Below are 15885 nucleotides of genomic sequence, written 5' to 3' on the forward strand. Positions count from 1 at the left end.
AGTTTCCTTAATTTATTAAATTAAGACCAGAAAGCCCAGTGTTTAATCACAAGTGATCTCAGTATTTTGAATTTGATTTAGGGTATGAGGTTGCCTCGAATAGAAAACTATAATGGATCTACATTTTACATTTAAATTGAAGGTTTAATTCTTTAAAGTTCAATTTCTGAAGAGGCAACAGGTGACAAAATGAATACATTTGGTCTTAGAATTGTGACCTAATAACATACTGTACTTTTACCCCTATGGCTTAACTTGGTGTGTCAACTAATATTGTGTTGTAAACCATTTGAGCTCCTTTAAGATCCTGTAAGAATGATTACTAGAAGAACAGTGCTGATGTCTGCAGTTTACAAAATGTTGGATCATGCTGAACATTCTGCTATTCGAACCTGTTCTCTCACAGCCTGTAATGATTTGCATGAATTCTGACCCCCTTAAAAAAAGCAGACGCTGTGTGTTTTTTTATGGTTAAAAGAGCAAAGCCTTCTTCATGCTTTGATGTAGGTGTTCCCAGCAAAATAGAAACATGCTTCTCACTAATATACTGTAGGTCTCTTCCCAAAACAGATCTCCAAAAAAGAAGGTAGTCTGGATTGGCAGCAAATACAATCACATCAACCTTTACTTGCCTCCCTAGACCCAATTCCAGCTCACTGCATGAGTAAATCTGCTCACAAAACTTGTCCTGACCGCATGAACAATTCTGGGTCCACACCACCTGTAAACTGGAGGCCAGGAATTTTTCCAGGCCTGGAAAAATCAGCACGTACTCTCATCAGCATTTTTTCTGAGCGCCTGCTGTCTTAATTTGCATTTTACGAAAGTGGCACACAAAACAAAAGAGATTTTTCCTCACATGCGACTCTCCACGTGGCCTGGCTAATTTGCGAGACACATATGAGTCTTTAGCTCGAAGTACTTCTTAAGGATGTTGGTCAGCGTAGCAATCTGAAGAACATGAGCAAATGTTTTTTTTGGGCTCCGGCGCAATTTCACTGAATAACTGTTATGCCCACAACAACTGGCCGAGTTCGCACACAGAGCCAGACTCCTCCTGATGCCATGAGAACTCGATTGGGGTGGCTGTCCTTGCCACCTGCCCCCACTTAACGGGTAAATACCCGTTCAGCTCCAGATTACTTAAACACAGCCCTGTCCACGGTTAGTCGCTCTGTCATTGAGCTTCCTGCTGGTTTAGGAAAGTGCTCCTTGCGCTAACCAGCCCATCGGAATGACAAGAAATCGGCCTGACTACCCAGGCCCCATCTCAAGACGGAAGCACGTGGCCAGCTGGATCCCAGTCTGCCCTATAATCGCTACGCCTCACAGCGACCAGCCAAACCTGTGGGACTGTGCCACTTCCCCATCTGCTCTGCACGGCTATTCCATGCCTTTCCTGTCCTATTCAGCTCGGCTGGACTGCACATTCCCCGTCTCGTCTGTCTCCTGTCTGCCAGCACAGTCATTCCCAGGATTTTTCTGTCTCCTGTCTGCCAGCGCAGTGCTGTAGCTCTAACCTCTCCATTTGCCTTCAGTGACATGGCACTTTCCAGCTCAGTCCCATGTCATAACTAGAACTCACTTCTGTATATTTGTACTGCTCTGAGTAAATGGCTATACACATCTTACACGCACTGTATGGAGCAAGTTTGGAAGGTCATATGAGTTTCATGGTGCTAAATGTAGTATATTTTATATATTTATATAGCTGGGTCAAGCTACGCTCAAAATCGATCAATGTTCAGTTTGGTGAGAGTCATGACAATGTTCATCATATGATAACAATTAGTGATTTCATGCCTTACTTATGCTTATCCAGAGTAATATAATTTTTCTAATTGCCTCACCTAAGCTCTGTGGTGGGTGATACGGGGCACATTCACAAAAACGTATTTTTAAAAGAAGGTGAAGTCAAAATAACTTCATCTCACTTGAATAAAACGGTGTTTCTGGCATGACTTTTACTGTCTTGGAAACGCGTACGAGACGTTAAACTAAAGCAGAAGTTCACACATTGAGTAAGCAGGCTTTTACACTGTTTTCTAAAGACAACAAAAGCATTTTGTTGTTTTGGAATTTAGAACCACACCAGTCAAGTTCATCATAGCTTAAAAAGAAAAAAAGGAGCAAACTACAGGATTGCTGGGTTACTCAGTTGGGTGAGTATTCATTAACTGAATAAGTCTCCGATGAATCTCAAATAAGCTTGGTTAAAGCATTATTGCATAAAAACACGAGTCCCTGTTGCACATAATGTTCAATCTAGCTTCAAGAGAATGTATCATGCATCTTAGAATATGAGATTAGAACAGAAGAATAATGCAAATAGCCTTACGTTTCAGAGTTGTGTAAGTAGGCAGCAAAATCTTAAAATCAATTGGGAGTGTGGTTAAATCTGGTGAAATGTAGTTATGGGATTTGTATGTAGAACAAGGGTGCTGGCTTTCTGAACATACAGCATTACCATGCCCAGACAACACTGCTTTAATTAAGAAGAAAAAGCTAATTACAGTAATGAAACAAAGTAGTAATAAAACAATAATCCCTGCATCTATCAGTGTGTAGTGCAACATGAGTCTCAAATCACTATACAAAAATGGTCACCACATTTTTTCCTGACATTTGAGTCTGAAATCTCAATGACGAGTTGTCATTTTTGTTTTTCCTAATTCATTTCAGCCATCGTTTTTCAAATTTAAAGGCCGTGATGGCCAAATGCGTTTTGCGTTTGTTCGCTAAAAAGTCAAATTGAAAATGTGAGAACATGAGACTTTATAATTAGCAGTCCTCAGGCAGACTTAACCTAGAATGAACCGGTTGAAAAGCACCATGTAATTGCCCGAGCAGTTAAGAAGTTTTAAAACCCAAACTTTATCATTTCCAGATAATATCTCAGCTGTGGACTGGTTTCCGGATGACTTTAACAATGCACTCCTTTCTGTACTCAACATTGAAAGTTTCCCTCATTACATGGAAGTGCAGTGCACTGAGACAATTCAGATGAGGGGAATAATTTTACACTTGAAAAGTACATGTGGTGAAAGAGAGACACAGAGAGAGATTTGGGGGAAAAGCAGAACACACAACACATGCCAGGTAATTGGAAACAATTGTGTTTCTTACACACTTCCTATCAGTGTGCTAAGATATTGAATAACTCCCCATCTGCGGGCATTCCGGAACCATGCTGTTAAGGGACATGTCTTTTCGTTATTAACAATACTTCCCAAGCAATGCAGTTGTCAGGGCTTACCCCTCACACCCCTAACACACAGCTAACTCACACCTCTGTGAATTTTTGCAGAGGAGGCTCCTTCTCCTCCTATAGTAAGGATGAGTTTAGGCTGTGCCTCCGTTCACTGGGTAAATTACTAACCAATTTCATGCTCTGATTGTCAAAAACTGGACCCCTGAGTCCAGCACTGTGTTTGCATTGTGTGTTTGTTCCTCTACCCCATTGTGCCGTCCAAAAGACTGACTTCTTCTAAATACAGTAACACCTGTAGGTTTACCAGGGATGTATTATCATGGTTTACCAGACGTTTTTTTTAATCCCAGATGAGCATGGGACTGACTATAAGCTCAATGTGGAAAGCTCAGTGATTCAGAGGAAAGGGGAACTGGCACTTAGCTACTGAGACTGATGTGCAGCCTGGGGTTATTTTCACAGGAGATGGAACATTTACCCGGATCATGGATAAAACACACAGGGCTGAGTGCAAATGCAAAGCGAGATATACTGTGGGACACCCGCCCCCACCCCCCTCACAACTGGCAGCCCACTGAGGCTCAGCAGGTGTGAGTCTGGCTAGTACCAGGATGGGAGACCTCCTGGGAAGCTAAGGATGCTGCTGGAAGAGGTGTTAGTGGAACCAGCAGGGGGCGCTCATCCTGCAGTTAGTGAGGGTCCTAATGCCCCAGTATAGTGAAGGGAACACTATACTGTAAAAAAGGCACCGTCCTGCAGATGAGACGTAAAACCAAGGTCCTGACTCTCTGCGGTCATTAACAATCCCAGGGCGCTTCTCGAAAAGAGTAGGGGTGTAACCCCGGCGTCCTGGCCAGATTTCCCCCTGGCCTTTACCAATCATGGCTTCCTGATAATCCCCATTTATTAATTGGATTCATCACTCTGTTCTCCCTCCCACTCATCTGATGTGTGGCACACTACTTTGGTAGCTGTCGCATCATCCAGGTGGATGCTGCACATTGGTGGTGGTGGAGGGGAGTCCCCATTACCTGTAAAGCGCTTTGAGTGGAGTGTCCAGAAAAGTGCTATGTAAGTGTAAAGAATTAATATTAGTTTTCTCCTTACCTGCACGCCTTTACATGATTCAAACGAATTCATCTGAAAGCAATGCAATGCAATAGGGGTTTCCCAAACTGGTAACTAACACAGATACTGAACCAAAAGCCTTTTTACAGAATGGTCCCATAACAAGAACAGGTGCAAAGAATATTCATACTCATTGCATCAGTTTTACTTTTTTTTTGCGGATATATTTGAAAAATGCAATGAAATGCGTTAAACAAATATCTCTAGAAGAATATCTGTTCCCTTCCTCGCGGGCTCTGAGGCTGAGATAACCCACATTTGTACGAGATGTACCCAAGCGGAGAGACAGGTGAACAAAATCTCCTTCCACACTTAGTCACCGAATGGTAAATGACAGACCCGTGTGTTTTTTTCTGGTATATAAATAGGTCTATACGGTTAAAACCCAAATCCCACTGAGGCTCGGAAGACTTCTGACGCGCAGTGCAGCAAGGTGCTCTTATCCTGACCCATTTACTTGGCGACGGTCCCACAGCGCCCCAACGCTTCAGCCCACGAAACGCACGACGTCTCCCTTTCGGCGTGGATCGAGGACTAGGCCAGGTGGCTTTCTCGCCGGGAAATCGCAGTGCGGCGGAGAAATAAAGAAACGCGCCGCGCAAGGCAGGGGTGCCGGCAGGCTGGGGGCCAGGATAACATCTCTCAGCTCCGCACCGTGACTCCGGCAGGGAGAGCTCCACATCAGCTGGTGTGGGTTGCAGGCAGAGCATGCTCAGTAGGTTTCTGACCTAGATCTCCTGCAGCAGGCAGCTCAGACTGCAGAGCCGAGTGAGCCTGACGTGTGCGAGAGAGGGCTGAGTGCGGGATGGACTGGGGTTCCTAAATGTTTTAAACCGAGTGGGGTTTTTTCTCCCCCTCTCTCTCTCGCCTCACTTTGTTCTCAGATTGATTTTAGGGTTATCGAGCACAGACTCGGTTCTTCCGTTTGCGGTAAAACGGGACAGACGTTTCGTAAGTACACCGAACTTGACTCTTTACTTCTGATGTTATGCAAGTTACGGATGTGGTACACATAGCGGGAGCAGACAGTAATAGAGAGGTGGGGGGAGGCATGAACGCTGTTCAGTTTTCCGGGCAGAGAAGTAAAAGTCACCACGACGTGTTTGGTTTGAAAAAATAAATAAACACGGAGCCAGGTGCAGTTTGGACGACTTAATACGGTTGCTCCTAAGTGAACAACAAGTATAACCTTGGAGATGTATTCTGTCGTGTATTTGATTGTTTTCGTGTTTCGTAGTTGAGAAGACCTTGAAATACTGCGTCTTGTTTTCGCACAGCGTTGCTTTTGGTACAGCGGGTTGGTGGGCAAGTAACAGAAGTCGTTCCCGGAGAACTCAAGTTACATTTGAAGCCATTTAATAACATTACCTAATGATAGTGATAATATAGAAGGGGGGGTATCTGTTGTATACATAAAATAGGGATCTTAATGCTTTATAAACCGAATTAATCAGTGCCGTTAAGATGTATGTGATTCAAACGTTTTGCCTGCTGGGCAGTTTTTGTGTAAAGGCGACAGTCCTGGTTGCTGGTTTTATTCTGCGGTGGATGGCGTCGTCCTGTCCGCTATGTCGCGGAAAGCGGACCTACGGAAACAGGACACTGAAGTTCAGTTATACAACTGAAAATACTGCGGCAGTCTTTTTTTTTTTTGCCCTCACAGAAAACGTTACGGAGGCCGGATGAGTTGTCTAACGGGCGTCCCATGACGAACACCCAGGCGGGTTTAAACGTGACTCTCTTGTTGTGTTTTTTGCTGTAGGACGATGGTTTCGCCAACGGGCAAGATCGCCAGACTGAGTTCTGGCGTGGCGTCGCACAGATAATTCTCTTCCGAGGGTGACATGGTGACACATGTGAATTGACATCTGCTGGCAAGCGGGCTTGGGAGGACGGGCGCACCGGAGAGGAACATGGACGGACGGAAGAGATACGCGCTCCTGGCGCTCGTGTCCGCCGTCGCCTTGAAAGCGGCCCTGGCGGCGACTCCTGCTCCCCGCGGCGTCGGCGGCGCGCACAACCAGACTGTGTCGGGGACGGGCTCTGTCCCCTTCCTGCTCTCCACGATTAGCCAGATCATCGCCAGGGAAGGAAACAGCGTCCTCATAGACTGCAATGCAACCGGAGACCCCCTCCCACGTTTTCAGTGGTACAACTCCAATGGCAACTTGTTGGACACGGAAGCGAGCGGTAAGTTGCGTGCTTCCTCCTGCAGTCTCCGACACAGACGTGTATGTTCGTGCATAATGATTTCCGAATTGCAAGTCAAACCTGAAATATTTACCCCACCCAGGCTCGAAGTGGTCTGTGCTGTCACACATTAAAAACATCTTCAGTGAGCATGTTTTTAGGCACTTTTATTTAGCAGCGAAGACCGCATGGAACGGGAGAAAATGCAGCTATACTACATTTTAATGCCTTGTGCATAAAACACTATCAGTATATTCAAGGACTGACGGAAAAACGAATGGTTTTCCAATGAGTGAGAATTGAGAATAAATTGTATGAATTAAAAACAACGGTACGACATCTTTGTGCTGTCATTCTATAAAAGAGTGAATTATGCACAGCTTTTCATTTATAGTTCAGCTTTTTTGTAAATGTTTAGATGCCGACAGGTAATTAAACCGTAAGTGCTTGTTCTTATTGTGTTCAGGTCTCATTTCCTCTCAAACATGGTTAAAAAAAAAGAACAATTCATTTTCAGCATAAAAAACCAACAGACATGTCACAATCTACTTTTAATAACTCACAGCTAGCCTTGATAATTACAGTATGCAAACAATGCCCTATTAAGTGGGTGTTAATAGCAATTAAATAACATAATGAAACGGATTTCACATGCTGGGTGTTGCCGTCCTGTATAATTTCTACACCGCAAATATCAGAGAGTGGCCCAACACTTGTTAAGGTCAATGCTTTTGAAACAAAATCTCAAAAAGAATTTTTATTCATTGCACAAGAGAATGGGGTTTCAGAGGTCTGGTGGAGCCAAGAAGATGAGGAATTGTCAGGTTGTGTCCTTGCTGGAGAAGATTATTGGAAGTCATTTGGGCTTTTTCTTCATTAAATGCTTGGAGCTGGAAGGGAGCAAAAAGGAAAGTTTGGATCCCCATTTTAGACTAGATTAACGTTAATTTAATTTTATCTAATTTTTAATCTTTGATTAAGTCTGTTTTTCCACGCTATTTCTGAGCCTCCCACCCCTCAACCCTGTTGATACCTCTTCCTTTTAGTAAATCAGATCCTGTACATACAGTACTTTGCATTACACTTTTGATTGAACCAAAATCTGAAATACCTTTTTTTGTCATGCTACAGCAGTCACAAGTCCATTATGGCCTGTCTCTGAGGTGTGATATTGCTAAAAGTGAAATAATACTGACTTTTACACATTGATGTTTGGTGAATCATTTGTGCTGCTTTGTCGGAATTGTTTGCACAACTAATGGCTCTGTGGCTAAGGATCTGCGCCTGTGGCTGGAAGGTTGCCGGTTCGTATCCCGCGGCCAGCAGAGCAATCCTACTCCGTTGGGCCCCTGAGCAAGGCCCTTAACCCCAACTACTCCAGGGGCACTGTATAAATGGCTGCCCCTGTGCTCTGACCCCAGCCTTCTCTCCCTGTCTGTGTGTCTCATGCAGAACAAGTTGGGGTATGCAAAAAAGATTCCTAATACAAGAAATTGTATATGGCCAATAAAGTGATCTTCTCTCTTATAATAAGTCTCAAGAGATCCTGATGTGTGAGCATGTCATTAGGGGAATCAGACTTCAAGTCTCAGACCCACTCATAGACACCTCTCTGCCCTTTTACAGTCTGCAAAACTCCCATTTAACATTTGTTGCTACTCTAGCAAAGTTTGCCAAAAAGCTTGGCACTCTGCAGAAGACATCCAAATTCTTAATTTAATTCTCCCAAATAGCAGTGTTTACTCTTGCTGAATTTGAGTCTTTTGTAGAAACCCAGAAATGTTCCCTTAGTCATTTGGCTGTAGGCATACCATGTTTTTTAAGATTATGATGTTATTGGTTTGTGTTCCAGTTTTTCTTAAACAGATTGTGTTCCTTGGTATCATTGCGCTGTAGCTGGTAACATCTAAAGATGAACACTAAACTGAACACACAAAAAGCCTTTTCTTTCTTAACTATCGGCTCAGTGGCATTGAGTCTGTCTGCCAGGTGTTCGTCCACCAGACTCTTATGAGAAAGGCTCTTTGTCCTGGTGAGGGTCGCAACAAATCCGGAGTTTATCCCAAAACACAGGGCGCAGGGTAGGACTGTTCTCGCCCTGGATGGGATGCCAGTCCACCACAGGGCCACAGAGAGAGGGAAGATTGAGGCGAACGAATCGAACTCAGCCAGCATGTCTTCAGGAGGCGGGACCCAGAGCAAGCCGAGGAGAGCACCCAATTTTCCAGGCAACATGCAGACTCCACACAGAGGGCACCCCAGTATGGAATCAAACCCAGAATCCAGGAGCTGTGTGGCAGCAGCTCTATCAGCTGAACCAAGATACGAGTGCACTCATGATTTTCCTACTGATTTCCCTAAAGCGAGGAAGCTTTAAAGTTACTGGCTGATTCTGACGTGACTTTCCATATAGTTTAGTTGGGTTTTTTTCTGAGGGGGGCAGAGAGTAGAAGTACTCATCTGCTTCACTCAGACTCTATGTTTTTATTGAAGATTAAATTTAGCCCCGGGGCTCTGTTGTGGTGTTTGTTTGTGAAACTGATGTCACAACTCCAAGGTTAAGTTCCCTTTTGCTTAGAAAGCAATTTGTTTATTAGCCACTGAATTATCTACAATACTTCGGTGTGAAGTCGTTGTTAGTAAAGCTTTTGTTTTTCGTTTATACTTCATTCGTTTTCATTTTTTCCTCGCTTCTTAGTATGACTCGTGTGTTTCTGTCGGCTGTTAAGTCTGTGTACAGAGCTGTTAACGTTTTGCAGTAAACAGTAGACAGTGTTAACATATTACACAGGCGGTGCTGAGGCGTCTGTAGAATAGAGTATATTATTAATTTCCATCAGCTGTTTTTCTCTGAAGAGTTCAGGTGCTGTGCTATTCTCAGAAGGCTGCTTTCAGTCTGGACTGTTCTGCCTGTGATTTATTATTGCAAGAGGTTAAATAATAGCAGCCAATCTTGATCTGCATCCAGAAAGTAATTCCTTGTGTCAGCCTTCTCTATTTCTTTTATCTCTATTCAATAAAAGCCTGTAATAAATTGTTTAGAAGCTTTTTTTTTGCTATATTTGCTGTTAATTTTTCTGTTCTTTAATACAAGTTTAGAGCAGCTCTCTTCCTCTTCTGTCTAGATTTGGATATACAGTGTAAGCCCCCCACTCAGCTTGCAAGGATGGAAGACTTACTTGTTTGCACCAGCTCCTCTTCTACATTGACAGAAAAGGGGGTGGGGTGGGGATACATTTAAAATTTAATTCATATTCGAACGAAAAGCCTTTGAAAAACGGCGGCTCTCCCCGTTTCGGATTTAGTGAAGGAGTAATTGCTGCCAGTTCAGCCCCCTTGTCTTCTGCGTCTTTGGCCACGAACCAAGGCTGACAGCCAGCATCCTCCTACACATGTACTCGTGGGAGGCAGCTATTATTTGTCACAAAGCACAACAGGTTGCGCTGTTCTTATTTCAAGAGAAATTTAATCAAATTGTAAACTGGAGCTGGTTTGCCTTTGCCTTAATGGCCTTCCTCTGCAGACAGCCTTGCTGTATTGTGAAGACAAAGGTCAGGTACACAGACGTCGTGTACTGGGTTCTGTCTTCACACATCAGTACTCACGGTATTATCCAGCACATGTCCTGTACAGTAGATGTTCTAGTCTCGGTAGACTTTTAAGAATCGCTCATTGAGGGATTCTTCTATTTAGTAAAGGTATAAACATGGATGTGGGTAGTAATGTGTTATAGAAGAAGTGAACATCACAGTGCTATGTAGTAATCTGGACTCTATCTCAAGGATTTCTAATCCAGCTCTTTTAAATAGTGTAATTATCATCATTAGTTTTTCTTCAAAATATCCCAATTTTGCAGAGTCGGATTCTAATTTCAAAAGTAAGACGTTTTAATCTTATATCTAATCTTTTATGGATGTGTTTTAAATGTACAGTATCCCTTTTAAAGAGATTCATTGTGCCTGATCATTTCCTGTGCGTATATAAAAGTACTTGACCTCTTTCAAGTGTGCGAACATGTTGCACTCTGCCAGTATGATAATGGGGTGACTCAGATTTCACTTCCAAATAGAAGATGCTAATGACTAGGTACAGTATGCGACAGCAAAGTCATTCTGGTCAGCTTACGTGGTAAATTTCATTAGCAGATTTCAAGTTCTTTGTTTGAATTTGTCATCCACATTATAACCTTTGATTGGAATGTAACTGTATTAAGTGAAAATATTTTATACATTTTCTGCTTTATCTAATGGACCTTTATACTTGTTAATAGTTATGAACTATTACTTGTTATGAATGTACATGGGCCAAACTGACCTTAGTTCTCCAAAAAATAAAGCAATCCATCAGACACAACACTGAATTATCATTCTGTCTCCGTGGTAGTATTTTATGTGTTGATAAACATGGCCCTACGTAGGTTAATGAAATAAGGTCCTTGACAAACGTTTATACTTATAATTCAGAGAAGGTACCGTAGGTACCAGAATTGGTCATTTGGGAGTTTTTACTTTTGTAACTGTGGCTTTTGAATGCATCATCCTTGTCAAGAAGCCCTTCACTTTCTTCAAATCGCGGAATTTAGAATTTAGATATGAGAAGTGCATCTTTAAAAAGGAAATTTTACTTTTGGTGAAACTTTCCACCTGGTTAGATTCACAGTTTTGCCATTTGTGCTAATAGCTTGTTGATCAGCTTCACGTGACTGCGTTTGATATGATAGCCACGTCTATGAGATGTCCATCCACACCAGCCTTATATAACCAACCTTTGCCTTGTTTCCTTCAAGTTATGAAGGCCGTTGAGGTTCATAGGCTCTACTTGCATACTAAAAACATTCATTTTTTTTAAATGGTTGAACCAGTTAATATTAATGATTAAAGGAGTGGTATTTGTGTTACAAATTTAACAAGTTTTTAATTCAGGCCTCATAAACGAGCAAGCTACTAAAATAATTAACTCGATGAGATCTAACCTAGCCAGCAGCCATATCACCCTGCAACTCACAACTGGCAACCCACTGAAGCTAAGCAGGTGTGAGCCTGGTCAGTACCTGGATGGGAGACCTCCTGGGAAGAACTAAGGTTGCTGCTGGAAGAGGTGTTAGTGGGGCCAGCAGGGGGCGCTCACCCTGCGGCTCATGTGGGTTCTAATGCCCCAGTATAGTGACGGGGACACTATACTGTAAACAGGCGCCGTCCTTCGGATGAGACGTAAAACCGAGGTCCTGACTCTCTGTCTCTGCCAAATTTCCCATTGGCCCTTACCAATCATGGCCTCCTAATAACCCCCCTCTATGAATTGGCTTCATTACTCTGCTCTCCTCCACACTGATAGCTGATGTGTGGTGAGCGTTGGCTGCCATCGCATCATCCAGGTGGATGCTGCACATTGGTGGTGGGGAAGTCCCCATTACCTGTAAAGCGCTTTGAGTGGAGTGTCCAGAAAAACACTGTATAACTGTAAGCAATTATTATTATTTATTATTATAACCTTGTTACTTTCTTATCCACCTGAGGGTACTGCCCCCTGAAATGCCAGCAGAGCAACTTTATAAAGTCCAAGGCGAAGAGAGGAAATCAATGCGAGCTGTAGCTCTTGTGGTTCGGCAATCTTTGATTACGATTAGAAACGTTACAGATTTACATTCAAGCGCTGAATCCTTGACAAAGGCGTGCTTACGGATGCCTCCTGAGCTTTTGCGTTGTATACAGAAGATCTGTTTTTGTGTTTCTGTTTCTTTATCCACTTGCTCACTGCACAGTGGGCTGCCATCTGCAGAGTTAAACATTTACAAAGCAAATGCTGGGTGCTGGTGTGACTGCTGTGAGACCCCACCTCAGAGAATTAAATGCTGCTGCACATCTTTGTAAACACAGCTGCTCAGGCAGAAAAGAAGCCCTGCTGGATTTCAGTGGTACTGGTTGGACAGCCTCCTGCTTGAATATTTCCATGCTAATTGGAGGCTTAGTGGATAAATAAAGTGTAAACGCTGTGTACTTCTTGCTTTGTGGGAGAACCCGAGCATCTATAATAGTATTAATATTTTGTTTTGTAAAACGTAGCTCATTACTTCTTTGAGGTGAAACGCCTCAGGTGAAAAGTTATGAATCCTAGATTTGTAACAAATGTGCTTGACTGTGTCTGTGGTCAGGTTGTATTTCCTTTACTGTGCTGTAAACATTACATAACGCGACCGATAGTCTTTCTCACTTAAAAACATTTAAGAATATAGCCACAGACCCTTATGTTCATGACACCTTCATCCACCTGGATTGTGAACACTCCTAGCCCATTCGATTCTTCAAATTGGCCTAGGATTTTATTCCATGCCTAATGATTAATTTCTAGTGGATATAAGGTGTAGAATCTCCTCTTGCAAAGTTTCCAAAATGCATTCAATTTAAATTAGTATTAAACAAAAGGGATAAACCTTAATATTCCCTGTATGATCTTAAAAACTGAGTGTCTGAGCTCCAGAATGAGTCCAGAAATGGAAGCAGCATCATGCCTTAATTCCTGGCTGGGTGTTCATGCAGTTGGGTGTTTATTGTTATTCATACAGTTCTTTACAGTTCACCTAAAGGTGGCTTTCTGAAAGAAGCTTTTAGTTCATAATGCCCTTTTCCTCTCCTCCTTTTAGGTGGAAAGTGGTGGATTTTGGACAGCGGTGTTCTGAACATCACTAGCATCACGTTTGCAGACCGTGGGAAGTACACCTGCATGGCTTCCAACATCCACGGCAGTGTGAACTATACCGTGACCCTGAGGGTGGTGTTCACCAACGGGGACATGGGCGTGTATTACATGATCGTATGCCTGGTGGCCTTCACCATCGTCATGATCCTGAACATCACCCGGCTCTGCATGATGAGCAGCCACCTGAAGAAGACGGAGAAGGCCATCAACGATTTCTTCAGGACGGAGGGCGCCGAGAAGCTGCAGAAGGCCTTCGAGATCGCCAAGCGCATCCCCATCATCACCTCGGCCAAAACGCTGGAGCTGGCCAAGGTCACCCAGTTCAAGACCATGGAGTTCGCCCGCTACATCGAGGAGCTGGCCCGCAGCGTGCCGCTGCCGCCGCTCATCATGACCTGCCGGACCTTCATGGAGGAGATCCTGGAGGTGGTGGGGGTGGAGGAGCAGAGGCACACCTTCGTCCAGCAGGCCCCCGAGGGCTCTGAGGCGGGGGGTAGCGGCAGCGGCGGCGGCGACGGTTCGGGGGGCGAGGCGGACGTCTACACCATCCCCAGCAGCCTGCTGCGGCGCGAGTCTGCCGCCGCCGCCGCTGCCGCCGACTCCGACGACGGCTCCCTGCAAGAGCAGCCGCGGCACATCGCCATCGAAGTGTCGGTGCACCCGCTGTCAAGCCAGGACGCGGCGTACGAGATCCCGGCCGACACCGAACTGCCACCGGAGCCAGCGGAGTCGCCCGAACCCCAGCCGAGCACCCAGGACGACGGGAGCGAGCTCTCCGAGGAGGAGAAAGACAATCTGAGTCCAGTGGTATACGAAAGCCATGTCTAACGTTGAAATCGAATAGTAATTTCCTATGCATTTCCAAAAAATGCAATGCAAGTTAGCAACTGTTTTCAGTTTGTTTTTTCCAGGCCAGAGGGCTTGGGAAAAAGCACTACTCCAGTTAGAACTATTCCCCTGCCGCTACGCCTTACATGATAAATATTCTATTTAAAACACAAAAGTGTCTAGAAAGTATATTTATTTTTCCGTTTGCTGACTTTAAACCAATTTCTTGCCTCCGTTTCTTGTCCCTTTTGCTTTTTTGCTTCCTTTTAGCTGCTATCACATGTTTAGAGAGCTTCCTCTCGTGTTTCCTGGGATAGGAGATGGGGGACACAAAAAGTGTTTTTGCAGACCTAAACAATCCTTTTCTTCTTGTATTGCATTAATGTGAGTCAGGGGTGACATTCCGGATTATTCGGCTGAATTAACGCCCAGGAGGCAGCTCTTTCATAGCCAAGTAAAGTTTATTTGTTGTTACCAAGTTAATTTTGAAATAAAGCATAGTGCTTTAGTTCACAGCTGCATGTAAGAAGTCTTTTTATTTTTCGCATATTTATGCTGCTTAATTTAACAAAAAATGCTTTTTCCCCCCAATATTTCAGCCAGCGGGTTTCTAAATCAGTGTGGTAGGGTCATTTTGCAGAACGTTTTGTGGTGAAAATCTGTATGTATCCATGAGTGAATCTTTTTATTTGATATATATATTGCATTTAATTTCCTTCAGGTCTTTTCCACAAATAACTAAGTCGCATGCTATATCTGGAACTTCATGTGGAGGTTATATGGAGAGCAGGTAAAAGCTTAGTCCTATCGTTCAGTGAACAGTTACTAAAAAAATCAGTACTGTATATGAGTGGGCACCACAGTATATTTTCTTATATGGAGGATTATATTCATGTACTGTTCCCCAGTGTTCAAAACTGTGTGTAAACCTGGATGTTTTTCCTGGAAAAATTGAGAAATTGTTCTATAGCTGGTTAAAAAATATTAACTCACAGAAACTCAGGAGCTTGGCTGCACAACTTAGGAATCTGTTGTCCGTTCACTGGTGCTCTAGTTTTAGGTTTTACTACACTGTCCGTCTTAGTTCACAGAACTTAGGTGACTAAACACGGTTGTGCATTTAGTTCAAATCAAGTTTAGCTGTAGCATTGCTGTGTGATAAGGATCATCCTTTAAAGACTATTGGTTTGTCTTTCCATTTCATTCACCTACAGTATGTCACCCTATTAAGGGTATTGCGTAACCTACAGCCTCAACTTTTGCATTTCAGCCATGCTAGCAGACGTCCATTTTAAATTCTTTGTGCACGTGTACTGAATACTCGTGCATGTACTATACGTGCGAGACAAATCCGCACTCCTCAATGGAAATCCTCTGCCTGCTAATTCTGCACGGATCTGCGCTGGGCGCATTGAACCAAGCGAACAGGAATGTTGGAGGCAGTATTGCTCAGTGGAAAGGGAGTATTGCTTTTGGCCTGGAGAAAAGCCGCAGGCTCAGAGTGCCTGGGAATGGGCAGGTCTGCTTTGTTCTGGCAGAGTTCTCATGTCTGTACTCTGCTGCCTGCCTCCAGATTTCTAAAGGAGTTCTGTTGGCAGTTTTTGGCCGCCTTCATACTTGTGTGTGGCTGCTGCATTGTTGCAAACTCCTCAGGGTTTTTGACTCCTTGGTTGAATGTAACCGGTTAAAACCAGTTGCAGTGGTTGACAAAGTAATACAATGCGTGTACAGTATTTCTGTCTCAGTACAGCAAAGAGCAACCAGATACATTCCCAGGATTAAAAGAATGAATTACACCGAAAAGTCTCTTGTGTTTTTCCTCACATGAACTT

The 15885-nt window shown here is 43.7% G+C and overlaps 1 protein-coding gene across 4 annotated transcripts; it reads left to right on the top strand.

Annotated features, from left to right (window-relative positions):
- Window positions 1–4749: 4749 nt before the first annotated feature.
- mfap3l (microfibril associated protein 3 like) lies at window positions 4750–15856 on the top strand. 4 transcript variants are annotated; one of them, XM_069191569.1, is made up of 3 exons: window positions 4750–4882; window positions 6102–6529; window positions 13170–15856. In XM_069191569.1, the coding sequence occupies exons 2-3, from the start codon at window positions 6253–6255 to the stop codon at window positions 14051–14053; spliced, it is 1161 nt and encodes a 386-aa protein (XP_069047670.1). In that variant the 5' UTR covers window positions 4750–4882; window positions 6102–6252; the 3' UTR covers window positions 14054–15856. The 4 variants fall into 4 exon arrangements, with proteins under 4 accessions (XP_069047670.1, XP_069047668.1, XP_006630085.2 ...); XM_069191567.1 differs by lacking the exon at window positions 4750–4882 and adding an exon at window positions 4896–5054; XM_006630022.3 differs by lacking the exon at window positions 4750–4882 and adding an exon at window positions 5061–5290.
- The last annotated feature ends 29 nt before the right edge of the window (window positions 15857–15885 follow it).

The sequence above is a fragment of the Lepisosteus oculatus genome, chromosome 1, assembly GCF_040954835.1.
Source record: "Lepisosteus oculatus isolate fLepOcu1 chromosome 1, fLepOcu1.hap2, whole genome shotgun sequence".
Taxonomy (NCBI): Eukaryota; Metazoa; Chordata; class Actinopteri; order Semionotiformes; family Lepisosteidae; genus Lepisosteus; species Lepisosteus oculatus.

Coding starts and splice junctions, on each gene's coding strand:
- mfap3l (XM_069191569.1), top strand. CDS start 6,253: ATGGACGGACGGAAGAGATACGCGCTCCTGGCGCTCGTGTCCGCCGTC. Junction 6,530..13,169: donor GTTGGACACGGAAGCGAGCG/GTAAGTTGCGTG, acceptor TCCTCCTTTTAG/GTGGAAAGTGGTGGATTTTG.